Source organism: Aplosporella prunicola (genome assembly GCF_010093885.1).
Source record: "Aplosporella prunicola CBS 121167 unplaced genomic scaffold K452scaffold_28, whole genome shotgun sequence".
NCBI lineage: Eukaryota > Fungi > Ascomycota > Dothideomycetes > Botryosphaeriales > Aplosporellaceae > Aplosporella > Aplosporella prunicola.
The window spans coordinates 1-19,190 of record NW_022983556.1 but is presented as its reverse complement, the minus strand read 5'-3'; the positions used below and the strand labels follow the sequence as shown (position 1 = coordinate 19,190).

At 58.7% G+C, this 19,190-nt stretch overlaps 5 protein-coding genes across 5 annotated transcripts in view; 3 read left to right on the top strand and 2 right to left on the bottom strand.

Annotated features, from left to right (window-relative positions):
* Positions 1-355, bottom strand: part of K452DRAFT_98732 (uncharacterized protein) — a 1,164-nt gene extending 809 nt beyond the window's left edge. Inside the window, exon 1 of the mRNA XM_033547404.1 lies at positions 2-355. Coding sequence (XP_033393280.1) covers positions 2-218 — 217 coding nt within the window. The 5' untranslated portion in view covers positions 219-355. The remainder of the gene's footprint in view (position 1) is intronic.
* Positions 356-1,383: 1,028 nt separating this feature from the next.
* Positions 1,384-4,589, bottom strand: K452DRAFT_301766 (uncharacterized protein; the record flags this gene model as incomplete). The annotated part of the gene is made up of 5 exons (XM_033542496.1): positions 1,384-2,759; positions 2,812-2,989; positions 3,096-3,353; positions 3,404-3,964; positions 4,068-4,589. 5 exons carry the CDS (start codon positions 4,587-4,589, stop codon positions 1,384-1,386), a joined length of 2,895 nt encoding a protein of 964 aa, XP_033393279.1.
* Positions 4,590-5,616: 1,027 nt separating this feature from the next.
* K452DRAFT_301765 (uncharacterized protein) lies at positions 5,617-8,306 on the top strand (the record flags this gene model as incomplete). Its single annotated transcript, XM_033542495.1, has 2 exons — positions 5,617-5,866; positions 5,923-8,306. 2 exons carry the CDS (start codon positions 5,617-5,619, stop codon positions 8,304-8,306), a joined length of 2,634 nt encoding a protein of 877 aa, XP_033393278.1.
* Positions 8,307-10,271: 1,965 nt separating this feature from the next.
* On the top strand, positions 10,272-14,896 carry K452DRAFT_312182 (uncharacterized protein; the record flags this gene model as incomplete). The annotated part of the gene is made up of 3 exons (XM_033543533.1): positions 10,272-12,110; positions 12,160-14,414; positions 14,473-14,896. The coding sequence occupies 3 exons, from the start codon at positions 10,272-10,274 to the stop codon at positions 14,894-14,896; spliced, it is 4,518 nt and encodes a 1,505-aa protein (XP_033393277.1).
* A 1,648-nt stretch (positions 14,897-16,544) lies between these two features.
* K452DRAFT_257279 (uncharacterized protein) lies at positions 16,545-19,190 on the top strand (the record flags this gene model as incomplete). Its single annotated transcript, XM_033538431.1, has 2 exons — positions 16,545-17,341; positions 17,399-19,190. Coding segments are annotated over exons 1-2 (2,409 nt in total), but the record flags the coding sequence as incomplete, so codon positions are not given.

Sequence of the window (19,190 nt, the reverse complement as noted above, 5' to 3'; positions counted from 1 at the left end):
AGAGAGAGAGAGAGAGAGAGAGAGAGAGAGAGAGGTAAAGGCGAAGATGATGATGTTGGGAAAGAAAGGACATAAGGGCCAGCAGGGCGACGGCGACAACGACAGTCTCCGCGAGCAGCAGGCGAGCGAGACGAGCAGCGTCTGCCGAGCCAAGACTCGAAGGGAAAAGAGAGAAAAAATGAAGCGACACGCAACAACGAGCTTGCTTGTACAGCCATGAAATTGTATCATCATCATCATCACTTCGTCACGACCACCCCAGTCCCGCATGCTGCGCTGCCTCGTCCCTCCGCAAAAACACAAAAATGCCAGCCAGCCAGTCAGTCAGCCCCGCCGATCCCCCTCTCCCGCTCGCTCTCTGCTGTCCTCCGCTCGCCCGTGAGCGTTCCCCGCACACATACACAACTAGCGCGCGCAACGCGCTCCGTGCGTGATAAGCCACTGTCTCAGCGCGCGCCCCTGTCTCCGCGCCCGCTCCGGTTTTCTTGCTCCTCTATCCCTGGGTATATTTGGTGGTGGTGGTGGTGGTGGTGGTGATGGTCGTGGAAGGGAAGGAAGTCAACGCCCCTCTGCCGTTTCGTGTTGCGAGCGCCTCCACCCATGTCCGGCTTTGTCGTCGTCTCCCGCCTATCACCCTACTCTCCCTTTCCCTCTTTGTCGTCTCAGAGCGCAAACCGGATGCGGGCGACGCGTTCGACGAGCAAGCAAGTGGCGGGCGGTAGCGAGGCCTCGGCGTAACTGAGGAGGATGTTGCGTGTGCGTGTGTGATGCTCTCTCGGAGAGGACGACAGCTAGCTGTTGCGAACCGTGTTGAAGAAGCCAGAATTGGACTCGAAGCGAGGTTCGAGAGAGCAAAGAAAAAAAAGAAAAACAATCCCACAAAAAACAACAACGACAAAAAGAGACTATGCGGGGATACAAACAAGGGCCGTCTATCATTTTGCGCTGTAGCCCCGACAAACGCGGAACAAGACGACGCCCAAACGACCGACACCCCCCCCACCCTTGTCCATGCAACGGTTTTTCCTCTCCATGTTACAGAAGTCATCGAAGAAGGAAACCCCGCCCGAACACCGCAAGACAGGACCTATATGACCCGGTCGATTAAGAGCGATCAAAAAGTTGCTCGGAAGAAGTAAAAGCCCCGGAAGGTTAACCCGAGAAGAAAGAGAAGAGGAAAAACAACCGTGATTCGCCAGCATGCGCCGTGGATATGATGATTTGATATAGCCACCCTCCACCGGAGAAAAAGAAACCATGGACCCGGACGCCAGAAGATGAGGGAGAGCCCATAAAATGCGATCGACATGCTCTGAGACAGGAAATTGCTAATCACGCGCAGAGCGCGTGCCGCTGATGACTCGGCGCCCAATCAACTCCAACTCAACGCTGGCAGAAGAGCTCGATCTCGCCAAGCTGCCCGGAAAGCAGCTGGTCGCAGTGCTGCTCCTTCCATGTCTCAAAGGCCATCTGCACATCCTCGTCCGACATGATGTTGACGTAATCGTCGTCATCAATGTACTTGAGTTTGACCTGCCCCGAGCTGAGGCTCATGTTGGTGCTGCGCTGCAGCTTGGCGTCGATGCGGTCTTTGAGGCTTTGGAAGCTGATGTTGGTGCTGACTACGAGCGTCATCGTCGTGCCCGCCGACGGACAGTGCACCTTGACCTTGAGCTGCGATGGGATCGCAACATCCGACGGTGCCACGGAGCCCAGCGTCGGCGAGGCCGGCCTGTCTCCACCTGGCGTCGCGGTCCTCGAGGGCATAGCATCGAAGTGCAAATTGATCTCGGACCCGGGTGTCCGCAACGCCGCCTTCTCCCTCTGTATGGTAGGTGACTGCGTGCCGGATCGCGGGTTCGAAGTAGGGGGGACATTGGGGGAGTTTGTCTGGCTTCGATTGACGCCGGGATTATATGCATAGTGAGTGGGGAAGGGGGGCACATCTGGCACCGAGCCGCCTGGGATACGGCGCTGCGATGCGGTGAGAAGGTGGTTGTGGATATCAGGGCTGCTAGCTGAACGAAACCGGATTTGCGAGTTGATACTAGCGGCACCAGCGTTCGGAGGTAGAGATGGCCGTTGAAGCCCGCTGCGGCCGTGAGGCCCGCTGGATGCGTCGCGGGAGCCATTGCGGCCCATTGCTGGGGCAGTGAAGCGGTAGTCGTCTCCATGCCACCCGTTAGGCGCTTGTTGTCTTGGAAAGGGAAACATACCAGACGAAGAGCTTGTGCGCGTCGACATGGGTGAATCAAGTTGTGGCGAGAAGTACGAGTCCATGTGCACCCCTCCGCCTGGCGAGACAGCGCCCGCTTGGAGTTGTTGTGTCCGAAGCGAGAGTGGTGGGTTTTGCATGGCATTGGAAGGCAAGCGCGGGGGTGGCGAGCGCGATGAGTCGAGCGGATTAACGCCACTTTCGCCGGTCGCCGAGCGGGAGCGGATAGTTGGGGTATCTTGATTAAGGCTGTAATCCGCCGGATACCCGTTAGGGTCGGCTGGATCAATCTCCTCGTCGTCCTCTTGCTCGGCGTACGGGTTCTCAAGCTGCGCCTGATTGTCTCTGATGTAGGTGAATTCGGTCGCAGAGGTGGTCGACTGTTTGGCACTCGTGCTGGATCGTGTCTGGGCATCCTTGAAGATTCTTCGTTGCGCATCGACCTGGGCTGCCCATTTCTTCATGAGCTCTTCCGTGGTAAAACGGACCACAAAGTTTTCAATCCCAGGATCGCCCTTCCAGAAAATCTGACAAGTATAAGATCCTAGCAAAACGTCAGCGCATAAGACGAGAACGAACTTTAACGGGTAGCGTACCAGGCTTGCTGGTGGAAATGGCGTCGGTGACATTCTGCATAAAAATCCGGCCCTTAAGTTGAAGCTTGGGCTTGCCCCTCCGATCAAACAAGGGCTTGTTCGTAAGTTTGTTCTTCTGCTTGTTGGGGTTGATTTCCTTGCAGCAAAGCAAGATCATCTCGAAAAGGTAAATTTTATACTGCGAAAATTAGATTAGCAATGCTCAACATGGTTTTCGGCTTTAGTGCTATGCATGTGCGCAATTCGTCGAACTGGAGGTTAACGCGCGATCCGGGATTGCCTACCTCTCGCTCTTGATCCTTCAGGCTTGATCCATCGCCCTTCAAAACGGTGAAGGTGCCGTAGAGGAGCAAATCGCCGAAGCCCTCTACTTTGTGGCCCTTCCAATCTTCAACGCGGCCCTTGAGTTCTTCCACTGCTTCCTTACGGTCTTCCTGATCGATGGCTTCGTTTGTTCTCTTGAGGACGGCCGACGCTGCTTCGATACCGGTAGAAATGTCCTCCTTTCTCGCGTCGTCCAAGTCGCCCTTGTCGCGTAGTTCCTGATTCTCGGTCAGAATATGTGGAGATGAATTCTGCTGGGGGAATGTACCTTCAGAAGCAAAGGATATTTCGCAAGACGCTGGAAAGGCTTGAGGAGGAAGGAGGTGAGATGAGTTGGCGATTCGACCATCTGCCTCAGTTCAGGAGGACCGCCGGTCTCCTTCAGCCTTTCAAACTCTTGCATGGCCACCTCCTCGCATTTCTTTTGGTTGGCAATGTATGGCTCGTAGACCTTGAATGCCTCCTTGTACAGAACGAACAACCTGCCCCAGTTTTGCTCCGACTCTGGCTGTGCGTTGGTCTGCTCCACACGGATCAAAAATCGGCGTTGGAAATCAAGAAGCGCGTTCAAGTTTAGGAAGATGCCGTGGACAGCATCACCAGTGATGACACCCTTCTCTTCCACAAGCTTCTTGAACGCCTGCAAAAGCTCGAGATGCTGAACATACGTTCGTTCCGTGGTGACGAGTTCGTCGATGACATGCTGGCGATGGGTACGCTTGGTCGAAGTGGCCGTTGCTGGCGCAGACGGGTCGACCTGCTCCGTGTCGTTGGATATTATGCCTTGTTGGACTAGGATATCGAGGACTCGATTCACGACCTTGGCGACCTGCGGGGACTCATTAGAAGCCGTATTTTTTTTATTTTTTTTATTATTTTATTTTTTTTTTTTTTTTAAAAAAAAAAACATTAGGGTATGGCGGAACACTCACCTTGACGAAGCCGGTCGTGTCGTCACCGTAAAGGTCGCTGATGACGAAGCAGTCTTCTGCGGGGAATTTGAGTTGATTTATGCACGCCGACAAAAACTTGTACGTGGCAGCCTGCTCTCGTTTCTTCTCTGAAACCTTGTTTTTGTCCACCTCCAAACGAACCTCGGGTTCGAGCGCGTTGTAAATGGTCATCAAGGGATAGCCCCTCCGGAATGTCCTCCATAGCAGTGTGACCGGGTCGGTGTCTTCGTCCGCGAATTCCTCTTCCTCCAGGAGCGTCTGCTCAAAGTCGGGCACGTTCTTCAGGCGGCGGCGCAGGTTCAAACAGATCATGAAGAGCGACTGCTCTTTGTCGCCACGCTTGTTGATTACATTTTCGGCGCCGACGACGGGGCCTCCGTTGACGGGGGTCGAGGTAGGAATGGGCGGCTGGGGGAAGAGGGTCGAGGCCGAGGTTCCCTGGGAGGAATCCGAGGCCCTCGACGAGAAGGTCGAGAAGCTCGCGTGGTTCGAGTTCGGCATGAGCGGGGTGGGACCTCCGGAGCTGTGGAGGCGGGAATGTGCAGTCGAGATGGAAGCGGTATGAGTTCGAGACAAAGGCCCATGAACCCCAATCTCCATCATAACCGTGTCGTCGGAATGGGGTCTGAGGTGGTGGTGACCGTGTGAAACCTCGCCGGGGAGGAGCGCGAGCGCGCCGTTCACGCCAGTTTGTCGAGCGCGATGCGGTGAGGTCGTGGGCGCGCGCGAAGTGGAGGCGTGGGGACGCGATGCGAAAGAGTGGCAGAGGAGGAGGACGAGAGGTCGTGGTGATGGGGCGAAGCGGTAGGGTAGGGGATGAGGTGCTGTCTGGACGGGCGAGGGCCGATGTTTCACCTCTCTAGGACCCCCTTGGGCGCGGGTGGTCCAAGCACGCGCGGATGAAAGAAGCGCTCGGGGAAGTGGTGGAGTGGCTTGTCTTGGAGAGAATGCGACGACGCGAGGGATGGTCGAGGGGAGGAAGATGGGAGAGGGAGAGGGCGATGAAGACTGAGTAGAGAGAGAGAGTACTTGGTCGAGGGGCGAATGGCAAGCCAGTCACGCAGGCGCAAGGTCTAATGTCGCCGCCGCCGCGCGCCTCCAGGGCGTTGTACCCGACGCATTTCCTTTGCGCCCAGCAGCCCAAAGCGGCCACGGCCAAGGCGTTATGTAAGCGTGCGCCCAGCCCAATGCACCCCCATTGACCCTCTCTCGCGCTGCCCGCCGGCAGCGATCAGCCGCCCCGAGCTTCTCTCGACACCGCCCATGACATCGTTGTCGCTGTGCGCGCGCCAAAAGAGCCACATCGACCGACACCTTGTCCTGGCACCTGGGTGCCTCCCGCCCCGCCACGTCCTGCAGGGACTCCACTGCTTGACCGCAACAACTGCCGCCGCGACGCTCATCACCACCTCCTAGTAGTGCGCTTATGCCACGCTGCCACGGATTGCCACCATCTCCAAGCGCGCATGACACTGACGCCCTGGTCACCGAGCGCCCTGCCGTCGCATGCCCTCCACCCTCGACCACCATGGCCGACCAAACAAACCCCGACACCGACGCCTTCGTCGCGGAGACGCAGTACCTCCCGCCCTACCAGAACTCCGCCATGGGCACCCCTTTCAAGCTCGACGAAGGCTATTCCGAAGAGACGCGCAGCCAGAGCGACGTCGATGCCGCCGTCCGGACGGAGCCCCCTCAACTCGACAAGATGGAGCAGGACATCGCTCCCGTCGCCTTGCCTAACTGGGTCCTTGGCTTGCCCGAGGCTGAAAGAGCCGGTCCGTAGCGCCCCCTTAAAGCCCGGTGCCCTGCCTTCGATACTTATCTTCGCTAGAATTCGCTTTTGAAATCCTGCGGTCGCTGCGCACCGCGTCCATAGCGGGGATCGTCGAGCGACTGAACTCCCGGCTGCACCTCGACCCTGTTATGCACCTTCCCCCCGAGACAACCTTCCAGATCCTCTCCTATCTCGAGCCCGAGACGCTCTTGAAAGCCTCAACCCTGTCCAAGGCATGGCGGGGCCGCGCGTTGGACAGCCAACTATGGAAGGTCATGTTTGGTGCCGAGGGCTGGTCAGCCAACATCAGGCAGATTAGGACCTTTGAAGAAACGGAAAAGGCGAACCGATCTGCGATGAAGGAGCGCAAGACGCGTGCGCGAGGGGGCGACGCTGATCTCGAACGCAAGCCGGCTAAAAAGCGTATCCAGGAAAGGCCGTTGTTTGGCGATGGGCCGGTCGCTTCGCGCGTGGAGGGCGAGGCTTGGGCGGAGCAGCATGGCCCCGTCGAGACAGACGAGAGCCCTGCGCAAGAGAGCGACGATATGCAAGATATTGCCTACACGAGTGGGATGGAATCTCCCTCGGAAGCCAGAGTCAACGACCTGGCGAGACGGCTTGAATCCAGACCGCAGTTTGCCATTGACGACGCCATCGCCTCTCCCCCTCCGGCAGACATGATTTTCCCTCCTATAAGGCCGTCCCTACTTCTCTCCTCTTTTGGCGACCCCATGGTCAATTGGCAGTACTTGTATAAACAAAAGAGACGGCTCGAGGAGAACTGGACCGGGGGCCGCTACACAAACTTCCAATTGCCGCACCCCTCGCACCCGTACGAAGGACACAAGGAGTGCGTCTACACCATCCAGCACTCGGCCAAGTATGTGGTCAGTGGCAGCCGGGACAAAACCATTCGTATCTGGGATTTGGAGTCCCAGAGGTTGGTCCTCACCCCGCTGCAAGGACACGATGCGTCAGTGTTGTGTTTGCAGTTCGACGAGCGGCCTGAGCACGACTTGGTGGTCTCTGGTGGAAGCGACTGTCACGTCATTGTATGGCGCTTTTCGACTGGTCAGATGCTGAAGAAGATTGAGAAGGCTCACGGTGAATCTGTACTGAACCTGCGCTTCGATGACAACTACCTCATCACTTGTTCCAAGGACAAGACCATCAAGATATGGAACCGCCGGCAGCTTCTTCCGACTGATGCTGCGTACCCTAAGATGACAAAAAGCGGAGCCCGTTTCCCTAGCTACATTATTGATGTCGAGAAGGAAATGCAGAATCAGCAGCTGAACGCACAATTGAACTACAAGCCGCTCAAGGAGTTCACTCTGCTCATGACGCTGGAAGGCCACAGCGCCGCCGTCAACGCCATTCAAACCTATGATGACCAAGTAGTCTCTGCATCTGGCGACCGCACTGTCAAAGTCTGGGACATCCATACCGGCGTCTGCCTCAAGACGATACCAGGACACACAAAGGGTATCGCTTGCGTCCAGTTTGATGGCCGGCGTATTGTGACCGGTAGTTCCGACGAAACCGTCCGGATCTTCGACCGCGCCACCGGTGCCGAGGTGGCTTGCCTCCGCGGCCACGGAAACCTCGTACGCACCGTGCAAGCGCAGTTCGGTGACATGCCGGGTGATGAAGAAGACCTCGAGGCCGAGGCTCGTGCCGTCGACCAGCAGTACTTTGAAGCTCGCGCGCGGGGTGCAATCACGGAGCTCTCGCGCGAGGAACGACGCGCAAGGAACGCTGGTTCCCGGGATCCGCGCGAAATCTTTGCCTACGGCGCCAAGCTGCCTCCAGGGGGTGGCGGCAGCCGGTGGGGCAGGATTGTTAGCGGATCCTATGACGAGAGCATTATCATTTGGAAGAAGGCGCCAGACGGGAAGTGGGTGGCCGCGAAGCGTCTGCTGCAGAGCGAGGCGGTTGCCAACGCAGGCGGTCGGAGACGGCCCCTGAGAGCCACTCAGGCCCACATCCAACAGCAGATGCAGATGATGAATGCTGCGGCACAAGCAGCGCAGAACCATGCCCAGCAGCCGCAACCGCAAACTAACACCGCACAGGCGGCCCAACAGGCGGCCCAACAAAGCCTTATGCAGTTGCAACATGGCGTGCAGCAGCTCACACAACAAGCGCAGCTGCTACAGCAGCAGACCCAAGCTCAAGTGCACAATGCTGGCGCCGCTCCAGGGGCTGGCGGACACGGTGTTGGGCAACCTCACGCAGGTCACGCTCATCACCACCATCACCACCACCACGGCCAGGTCCCAGTTGTGGGCACGGGCAGCAACTCTCGCGTATTTAAGCTTCAGTTCGACGCCAGGAGGATTATCTGTTGCTCTCAAGACCCGACTATCGTCGGATGGGACTTTGCAAACGGGGACCAGGAGGTTGTGGCTGCGAGCCGTTTCTTTGGAGAGGCATTTTGAGCCGAGGAACAACCTTGATCATAATAATTGTCGAGCGCCGTAGATACGGGTGGCTTGTGCAAAGGAGTTTTCCTACAAAATGAGCGTACGCCTATTACTTTCTGTGGGAAGGTACCTGTCGGCTTGGGGGATGTTGCCACAAACATTGGATACAAGGAGTCGGTGGACAAAACCGGTCGGTCATTCTTATTTCATTGTCGGACGCCTGTGCATTTGGTTTATCTGTTTGAATGGCGGTGGCTCTCTTGGACACGTACAGGGTGTAGGGACGTCGGATTGGAACGGGGCCGCTGTGGAGCAAGAAATGTCGATGCCGCAAACAGCACGGGTTTTCGTACTTGTGGAGGCAACGAATTACAACTCAGAAGCCCAGGCACAGACACCTAATTCCAATCCGATGCACCTACACCCTGTACTGGCATACGGGACCTTCACGCCAGTTGGTGAGAAGGGTCAACGCCACATTGCGCACCAACGTAATGAGTAATTCGGGACTAAGCGGCGGCGTCAGAGTGTTTTCGGGAGATAAATAGCCGGCATCCGATCGGCGTGTGCGTGCTTATCAAGACGCAACGGTGGTCTCTAGTGGTGCCGTTGGCGTCGTCGCCATGGAAGCCTGCGAGGACTGTGGCTGGCAGACATAATATCAGCATCCTACGACACGGACAAACTTAGAAGCACCCGAAATAGTGAGTCGGAGCAAGCCGAAAAGCAACGGTAGAGGTAAGCAAATGTAAGCAGTAGAGCAAGAAGCCAGCCATTACTGCCCAGCGTCTGACCAGTTTGTTGCACACACGTTCACGAGGTGCTCGTCATCGGCGGCGTGGTGGGCGCCGGACGACGGGAGCTATCTATCTTATGCACGCCAGGGGCACCAACGGCGCGGGGGGAGCGGAACAGCGTATCGGCGCGATGCCGACGGGATGTCCGTCATTCCGTCGCGGTGTTCGGTGTTCACAATTGAAGAGGCCACACCACGACTACCTACTCGTACTCGTACCTCTGGGTTTTGGCGGCGTGCCATGCCCTCGTTGGACAGCTTGTGGCATGACTCACGCTTAGGCCGCCCAGGGGGGCCAACGCCACACCACGGTGGAAAGTACTTGCGACCAGACGCGGCCGATCCGCTCGCGTCGTCCCCATTCCGGGCTTCCGCACACCGCTGGCAGGGCGCTCGCGGCGCCCGCGGGCGCCGCGGAGGCGTTCACGATAAGATGGATGCGATGGACGGCCTGGAGCGTGCGGCTGTGGATTTTGTTTTGCGCGCAAAGCGGTGACGCTAGGAGGAAGCGAAAAGGAAACGCGTTTCGTGTTGGATGGTGGATGTAATGCATACTCATCCAACAGTATAGCATGGGAGGTGAGCCAGGATGAGTAACTATGAGGGGAGGGTGGGGCCGTGAGCGTGGGAGTTTGGACCCCTTGGGCTGCCTTGGGGTGCTTTGTACGACGGAGAGGACAATGGAATGTTCTGTTCGCGTCCAGCCGGGGAGCGGATGGTAGGGATCCCGCACGGGGAACTCTGTCTCCAGGCGGCAAAGGACGCGTAGGGCGGAGTTAGTAATATCGTACCGGCGGGATGCTAATTGGGCCGGCATGCTGCCAGGGCTTCGAGAACAAGGAGTCCGCTCGCTCAACTTACCGAGATGGGTAAGGCGTTCTTCCGGAAGACTCGATTTCCGCCATCCGGATCCGGCTCCTACTTGGCGGGCCCTCGATCGCTGCCAGCACGTCAATCTGCTGCAAAGCTTGGGCCGGAGGCAACTATGGCACCTTTCCCGAGAGCTGACAGGAATACCTATATACGCTGTACGCCTCGCCTCTTGCTTCCGACCCTTAGCACCTCGCGCCACTTCCCTCTTTCCCCCCTGCCCTCTTTGGGCCTAACTCTTGCAGTAATACGTCTTTGTTTATACTACCTAATCTACCTAATCGGAGCACAATACGGCTCCAGCCCACTCCACAATGTCGTTCGCGGCCATGGGCAACTTCGGCAATGCCGACCACACCATACACACCTCCGGCGTAGACGTGAACCAAGGATTGAGCCCCGACCACATCGAACCGAGCGACGAGAGGACTCTGCGCGACCACTCTCCCGCCCGCGGCGAGACATCTAGCTCCAAGCCCGAGGAAAAGGCCGTCGAAGACGACAAATCATCCAGCTCAGACAGCAGCTCGGAGCAGGAACGCATACATCAGGTCCATTCGCTCGCCAGACAGTACACCAATCACTCCACATACTCGGCCATTGGCAAGAACCCTTTCACCGAAGCCGAGCCCAACTCTTCATTGGACCCCAATGGCGAGAACTTCAACGCCCGCGCTTGGGCCAAGGCCATGCTCCACCTCGTCTCCCGTGACCCGGAGAAGTACCCTGAGAGGACGGCCGGTATTGCCTACAAGAACATGAACGTCTACGGTTTCGGCAACGCCACCGATCACCAGAAGAGCGTTGGCAACGTCCTGCTGGATATTCCTGGCACTGTCCGCAGTTTGTTCAAGATTGGACAACGCAGGATCGACATCCTCCGCGATTTCGAGGGCCTCGTCGAGGCTGGCGAGATGTTGGTTGTCCTTGGTCCTCCCGGTTCTGGATGCACCACGCTTCTCAAGTCAATTGCAGGCGAGACGCACGGTTTCGAGATTGAGCCCGGCTCGTACATCAACTACCAAGGCATCTCAGCAAAGGATATGCACAAGAATTTCCGTGGTGAGGCCATTTATACCGCCGAGGTCGATGTCCACTTCCCCAACATGACGGTTGGTGACACTCTTGCCTTTGCGGCCCGTGCTCGCGCCCACCGCGAACCCCCCGGAGGTGTTGACAAGTGGACTCATGCGAATCACATGAGGGACGTCGTGATGGCCATGTACGGCATCTCTCACACCATCAACACTCGCGTGGGTAACGATTTCATCCGTGGTGTGTCTGGTGGTGAGCGGAAGCGTGTCTCCATTGCCGAAGCCACCCTCTCGCATGCCCCTCTCCAGTGCTGGGATAACAGCACTCGTGGTCTTGACTCGGCCAACGCCATCGAGTTCTGCAAGACCCTCCGCATGCAGACCGAGCTGAACGGATGCACCGCCTGCGTCGCCATTTACCAGGCCCCCCAAGCAGCGTACGATGTTTTCGACAAGGTCGCTGTTCTGTACGAGGGTCGTCAGATTTACTTTGGCCGTAGCACCGAGGCCAGGGAGTACTTTGTCAACATGGGCTTCGAGTGCCCCGACCGTCAGACGACGGCTGATTTCTTGACGTCGATGACTTCTGCTCGTGAGCGTGTCGTCCGTCCTGGCTTCGAGAACAAGGTTCCCCGCACTCCTGATGAATTTGCCGCCCGCTGGAAAGCGAGCCCTGATCGTCAGCAGCTTCTGCAAAAGATTGACGAGTACGACCGCAAGTACAGTATCGGCGGCGAGTACCTCGAGAAGTTCAAGCAGTCGCGCAAGGCGCAGCAGGCCAAGAACCAGCGCCTGGCCTCCCCTTACACCCTGTCCTACGGTCAACAGGTCAAGCTGTGTTTGTGGCGTGGTTTCCAGCGTCTGAAGGGCGACCCCAGTCTCACCCTGTCGCAGCTCATCGGAAACATGATCATGGCTCTCATTCTGAGCTCGGTCTTCTTCAACCTCCAAATGACAACCGCCAGCTTTTTCTCGCGCGGTGCTCTTCTCTTCTTCGCTGTCCTCTTCAACGCCTTCGGTTCTGCCCTTGAAATCCTGACTCTCTTTGCTCAACGTCCCATCGTTGAGAAGCATTCCAGATATGCGCTGTACCACCCATCTGCTGAAGCTTTCGCATCGGTAAGTCAATTCCAACCCTGATCTAAAGAGTCATTTCTAACCTTATCAGATGCTTACGGACATGCCTTACAAAATCGTGAACGCCATCTGTTTCAACCTGATTCTGTACTTCATGACCAACCTGAGGCGTGAGCCGGGTGCCTTTTTCTTCTTCGTCCTGGTTTCGTTCACCCTCACCCTGGTCATGTCCATGCTGTTCCGTACCATCGGATCCGTCTCGCGCACGCTGTCGCAGGCCTTGGCTCCGGCTGCCATTCTGATCCTTGCTCTCGTCATCTACACCGGCTTCACCATTCCCACGCAGTACATGCTCGGCTGGTCTCGTTGGATCAACTACCTTGACCCGATCTCCTACGGCTTCGAGTCGCTCATGATCAACGAATTCCATGAACGCAATTACACTTGCTCCCAGATGGTGCCTGCACTCCCCAATGCACCTCTGGACAGCACAGTCTGCGCCCAGGTGGGCGGAAAGCCTGGCCAAACCTATATCAATGGTGATGCGTACATTAACTCGTCCTACGAATACTACCACGCGCACAAGTGGAGGAACTACGGCATCCTCATCGCCTTTGGGCTCTTCTTCATGATCACCTACCTCGCTGCTACCGAGTTCATTTCGGCCAAGAAGTCCAAGGGTGAGGTCCTCCTTTTCCGCCGTGGCCATGCTCCTGCCTCCGTCAAGTCCTCCCCCGTTGATGAGGAGAGTGCCGGCGGCCAGTCGCAGGTCGCTGAGAAGAACATCGACAAGGATGCTAGTGCAATCATTGAGAGGCAAACGGCCATCTTCCACTGGGAGGACATGTGCTACGACGTCAAGATCAAGACCGAGGACCGCCGCATCTTGAACTGCGTCGACGGCTGGGTCAAGCCCGGTACCCTCACTGCGCTCATGGGTGTCTCTGGTGCTGGTAAGACTACTCTTCTGGATGTTCTCGCCACTCGTGTCACTATGGGTGTCATCACTGGTGACGCCCTTGTCGATGGTCGTCCACGCGACGATTCCTTCCAGCGTAAGACCGGTTACGTCCAGCAACAGGATCTGCACCTCGAAACTTCCACCGTCCGCGAGGCTTTGACTTTTAGCGCCCTGCTGCGTCAACCTGCGCACGTCTCCAAGGCCGAAAAGCTGGAATACGTCGATGAAGTCATCAAGCTCCTGGAAATGGAAGATTACGCTGGCGCTGTTGTCGGTGTCCCTGGCGAGGGTCTCAACGTTGAGCAGCGCAAACGTCTCACGATCGGTGTCGAACTGGCCGCCAAACCTCAGCTGCTTTTGTTCCTTGACGAGCCTACTTCCGGTCTCGACTCTCAAACGTCCTGGGCTATCTGTGATCTGATGGAGAAGCTCGCCAAGAATGGCCAGGCTATTCTCTGCACCATTCACCAGCCGTCTGCAATGCTCTTCCAACGCTTCGATCGTCTTCTGTTCCTTGCCAGGGGCGGCCGCACCGTCTACTTCGGCGACATTGGCAAGAACTCCAAGGTCTTGACCAACTACTTTGAGCGGAACGGCGCACACCCTTGCCCGCCCGCAGCCAACCCGGCCGAGTGGATGCTTGAGGTTATTGGTGCCGCCCCCGGTTCGCATTCGGACATCGATTGGCCCGAGACGTGGCGCAACTCTGATGAGTTTAGGGCGGTCAAGGCCGAGCTGGCCCAGATGAGAGCTGAGCTCCCTCAAAAGAGCCAGCCCAGCTCATCGGACGACCCGGCTTCTTACCGCGAATTCGCCGCGCCCATGACCGTCCAGATCTGGGAGACGACCCTGCGTGTGTTCCAGCAGTACTGGCGCACGCCATCTTACATCTACTCCAAGCTTGCTCTGTGCCTCTTCTCTGCTCTCTTCGTTGGGTTTTCTTTCTTCAAGGCGAAGAACACGACGCAGGGCTTGCAGAACCAGATGTTCTCTGTCTTCATGCTCATGACCATCTTTGGAAACTTGGTGCAGCAGATCATGCCCAACTTTGTGGTGCAACGCGCGCTGTACGAAGTGCGCGAGCGCCCGTCCAAGACATACTCGTGGAAGGCGTTCATGCTGTCCAACATTGTGGTTGAGCTTCCGTGGAACACGCTCGCGGCCGCCATTCTCTACTTCTGCTGGTACTACCCCATCGGGTTGTACCGCAACGCGGCGGAGACGGATGCGGTCACGGAGCGCGGCGGCCTGATGTTCCTGCTCATCTGGGTTTTCCTGCTGTTCACGTCGACATTTTCTCACATGATGATTGCTGGCATCAAGGACGCCGAGACCGGTGGTAACATTGCCAACTTGATGTTTAGTTTGACGCTGATTTTCTGCGGGTAAGTCGCGCGCCTCTCCCTCTTCCCCTTCTGATTCAGCCACTAACAGTCATTGCAGTGTTCTCGCAACCAAGGAGCAGCTCCCCGGATTCTGGATCTTCATGTACCGCGTCTCACCATTCACGTACCTCGTGTCGGCAATGCTGTCGACGGCCGTGGCCAACGCACCCGCCACATGCGCCAGCAACGAATACTTGCGCTTCCCGCCGCCCCAGGGCCAGACCTGCGGCGACTACCTGGCGCCGTACATGCAGATGGCGGGCGGCAGGCTGCTCGACGAAAACGCGCGCGACGAGTGCCAGTTCTGCCAGATGACCGAGACCAACACGTTCTTGTCCCAGGTCGACATTAGCTTCGACACGGCATGGCGCAACTTTGGCATCATGTGGGCGTACATCTTCTTCAACATTGTCGTCGCCGTCTTTGTTTACTGGTGGGCGAGAGTGCCGAAGAAGAGCAAGTCGAAGCCGAAGACCGAGTAAGCGAAGCTTACGGGCTTTGCACTGCGCGCGCTGCTTCTTCTTTTGCTGTTCACGACGTCTTCTTTTCCTATTCACGAACATGATTCTACATCCTCCCCTCTCCCCCTCCCGTCCTACCAGACAGGCCTCGGGCTTTTTGCTTTGCTTTGCAGCAGCAGCTCCACAAGGCGCAAGCGGGGCCCGGGCGGTATGGAGCTTGGCGTTGGTGGCTTGTTAGCACTTGATGCTAGGCAGCGCTCATCCCCACCCAAGCACGGAGATCGGCAGCCGATCGCTCCACTTGGGGGAAGTGCTGCGAGCTTTAGCTCTTGGCTCGATGGTTTTTTTCTTTTTCGGTTGTTAGCTGTTGGTTGTTGGATATCCCGCGCCTACCTACTGGCTGTGGCTTTTTTGCTTGTGCTTGCTTGCGCTTGTTTGCGCGAGGGGTGTGCTGGTGGTGATGGGAAGGGGGTGTGCGGAGGGGGTATGTGGTGTATAAAAAGACTTGCGAATGCAAACGTATATAGATGAGATTGGCGCTGGTATGAATACTAGGTAGTAATGATTCATAGACCTACACTTTGTATGTCCAGTATGTACGTGCTATTTTGGTGCTTTGCTTTGTGCTTTGTCTGGCTTTTGCTTTTGCTTTTGCTTTTTACTTTTGGCTAACTTGACCTAACTTTTCTTCAGGCATCCATTCCTTGCCTTCCTGCACTTCCATAGCCAACTAGGTAAGGACTAACACGGTGTGTACAAGACACGAACCCTCCACACCTCCATAGGTAGGCACCTCCATAGGTAGGCACCTACATAGGTGCCAACATAAGCAAGCAAGCGATGACCCATGCGGCTGCTGACGTGACATCACCACCTACAGCACAGCGCAGGACAGCACAGCGCAGGACCCTTGACGACGGGAGCCAGGAACAGCATGACAAAACCTTGAAACCACATTAGCAGTCAGCGCATCGGCACCCACAAGCCTCGACCAACAAGCCCAACCAACCAACCAACCAAACCAACCAAGCCCTGCTGCGGCGCGCAGCGCAAAGAGTCAATCGGCAACCCCAGCTCCGTGCGCGGCACAGCCGCACCGGCTCGGGCGGTGAGTGGGACCTGCCGTCAAACCACGTCGGTTGTCGCCGCGACGTCGGCCCCCAACTCGCTAGTTGTGCCGTCGGCTGCGGAGCTGGCCCCCACGTGCAATGTGCGTGTGTTGTGTGTGTGAAGAGATTACCAATGGCGTACGACGGGAGTATGTGTGTATGTACTGGTGGGTAGGTAGGGTCCACGGTGCTGCCTAATGGCAAAGGCGATGATGACGCGCGGGTTGCGGGTGCGCGCCCAACTAAGCCCTGCGGCGTGCGGCCTTGCCTTGCGCCTCTCGCCTTGCGCCCTGCGCCTTGGCTGTGGCTTGCGGCCTTGCGGCCTTGGGTCACCGACAACGAGTCAAACGAAATACCTAGTCAGGGCTTAGGGTGGTGGGTGGTGGGGCGACACGAGCTGCGTTGGGTCAAACTTGGGTCCCTGGGCGACGGGTGGGCTTCCTTGTGTGGGCTCCCTTGGGTGGGCTTCCCTGTGTGGGTTGGGTTGATGCCCCTGGGCCCGAGCTGCTAGGTAGGTACCTAAACCTTACGGCAGGCAGGCTTACGGCAGGCAAACAAGCTTATAAGAAGGCGGGGCCGTCGCCTCCGCTGTGGGCTGCTGCTGTTAAGCTTACTTGCTTACGTGCGTAGTTACTTGCCTATCTATTTATCTACCATCTACGTACGCACGCACACGCACTACGCACTACACGCTACGCACGCTTTACGGATTGGGAGTTGGCCTAGTCGCTTTCGGCTATGTTTGGCAAGAGCAAGGACAAGGAGAAGAGGCGGAGCTGGGGCGGCGAGGGCAGCAGGCCTCCGTCGATGTTGTCGATGAGAGGGTCACGGAGCTCAATGGGTTCGCCACCGGCAGGCTCGCCATTCGGTTCGCTGGCCTCACCACCCGCCTACGACGTCCCGCCACCGGTCTACCAGGAGCACATCGAAGACGACGCGGCGGCGCGGCTGGCACAGCTCGACCTCGCGCCGGGGCGGGCCGGCGTCAAGCCCAGCGCCGACGAGTGCATTGTGCACCTGAAGCTGCTAGAGGCGCTGCTGCAGCTGCGGCACGAGATGGCGGGCACGGCGGGGCTGTTTGACGTGGCGGGGCCGGCGGACGAGGGGGTGGTCAAGGGCGCGGCGGCGGAGGAGGCCCTCGACCGCGTGCGCGAGAAGCGCTGGGCGGTTTACGTTGCCAGGGCTGTTGATCGCTATGAGGTTTGGTGGGCGACGCGCGTGCCGAGGGGCGCGGCGGGCGTGCAGAATGCAAGGAATTTTAGGGGCGAGGATCTGGTTAGTGTCGCGGGCATTGATGATGAATCGGGGTTGATGGCGAAGCCGTTTGTGTGGCGCGCGGATGAGCTGCCTCCGCTTGGTAGGTGTTTTTACTCTCTCTCTCTCTCTCTTGTGGTGCTGACGCGTGGTACTGTAGATGTGCTGATGGTGTGGCACGCGCACACGCTGAACCCGCGCTGCTACTTCGAGGACTGCATCCGCGTCGGCCGGCTCGACTTCTGGGCTTCCGGCTTGCCGTGGGACCTCATCAACAAGGCCATCGACACGACCACCTTCGAGTACGTCGCTGCTCCCGAGGCGCGCCAGGCGTGGGAGAGCGGCACCACGCTCGCGTGGGACAACCTGTTCGACCCGCCCGACAGGGAGGTGCGCTGTCCCGTGTGCCCCAAGGATACGTACTTCCTGGTGCCGTGGAGCAGCGGGGCGGGGTACGTGGACGGCATTGGGGGCGACTTCGTGCCGGGCACGGGCTACGCCGACAAGGACTTTGCGGCCGAGTGTCCGCAGTGCCAATGCACAGTCACGCACGAGCTTCTGCGCGTCGCCCGCTTCCGCCGCGACGTCGGCCTCTTGCTGACAGAGGACTTGCCGCTCGCCGGCACCATCATCGACTACACGGGCAAGCCGCCGCCCGTGCCCGCCACCATCGACCCGCGCAACCCCATCCCCCCGCCCTCGTACTTCCCCAGCGGCCTGATCAAGGCGGGCGGCTTGGCCGGCAGGCTCCTCGAGGCCACGGCTGAGCCGCCCGTGACCATGGACACGGTCAAGAAGGTGCTGGAGGAGGGCATGTTCGACGCGAAGCTGGTGCAGCAGTACAAGCAGGGGCAGACGACGGCGGTCAAGTTCCCGGAGCGGCGCGCCGTGCGGCGCATGATGAGCCGGTACTGGCAGAACGCGTCGCCGTTTGGGCTGGACCTCGTCGGGGCCGTGATCCGGCAGGGCAGCTTCATCGAGAAGATGCACAAGATCGACTGGCTGCACTCGCCCGCCCTGCGCACCACCATGGACCGTTTGGTAGTGAAATACTCGCGCTTTTTCGACCTCATGGCCGCCTATCCCCGCAAACTCGCCGTCCCCACCCTCGACGTCGACCTCGCCTGGCACACGCACCAGACCTCGCCCCAGCGCTACTACACCTACTCGACGCGGGTCGCGCACGGCAACTTCATCGACCACGACGACAAGATCGAGGAGACGGACCTCGACGCCGCCTTCGAATGGACCTCGAAGGCGTACCAGAAAACCTTTGGCCAGCCCTACTCCGAATGCACATGCTGGTACTGCGAAGCGATCCGGGAATCGCACACGTCGCCGCTCTCGCGCCTGTTCCGCACGCGCTCGCACACCGCAACCACAGAGCTGCACTCCTCAGCTGCAACCACGCCCGACGACCCCCAAGCCTCCCCCCACATCTCCGCCCACTCCGCCATCCGCACCCCCGCCTCGACAGCGAAAGCCCGCGTCCGCGCCGCCCAGCTCGACCGCGCCTACGCCGACGCCGTGCGCCGCGCGCGCAAGGACGGCCGCCCCCTCCCCCGCCGCGACGACCCCTTCACGTCCGACGCCTGGGGCCGGCCCCGCACGCTCGACGGGCCCTACCTGCCGTACGCGGCGCCGGCGGCGCTCGTCGGCGTCGGCGTCGCGGGCGTGGGCGTCGCTGGTGCTGCCGGCGCGGCCTACGTCGCGGATCCGTGCTTTGCGGAGACGCAGGCGGGCGCGCACGGCGCGTGCGTTGCCGGCAGCTGTGTTGGTGCGGCGGGGGTGAGTGGGGGTGGGTGTTCTGGTGGAGGCGCGGTTTGCGGTGGTGGTGGAGGTGGGTGTGGGAGCTGTGGCGCTGCGGGGGGGTGTGCGGGTGGGGGAGTGGGGATGGGAGGCGCGTTTGGGGGCGCGTTTGGTGGCGCGGGGTGTGCGGGTGCGAGTAGTGG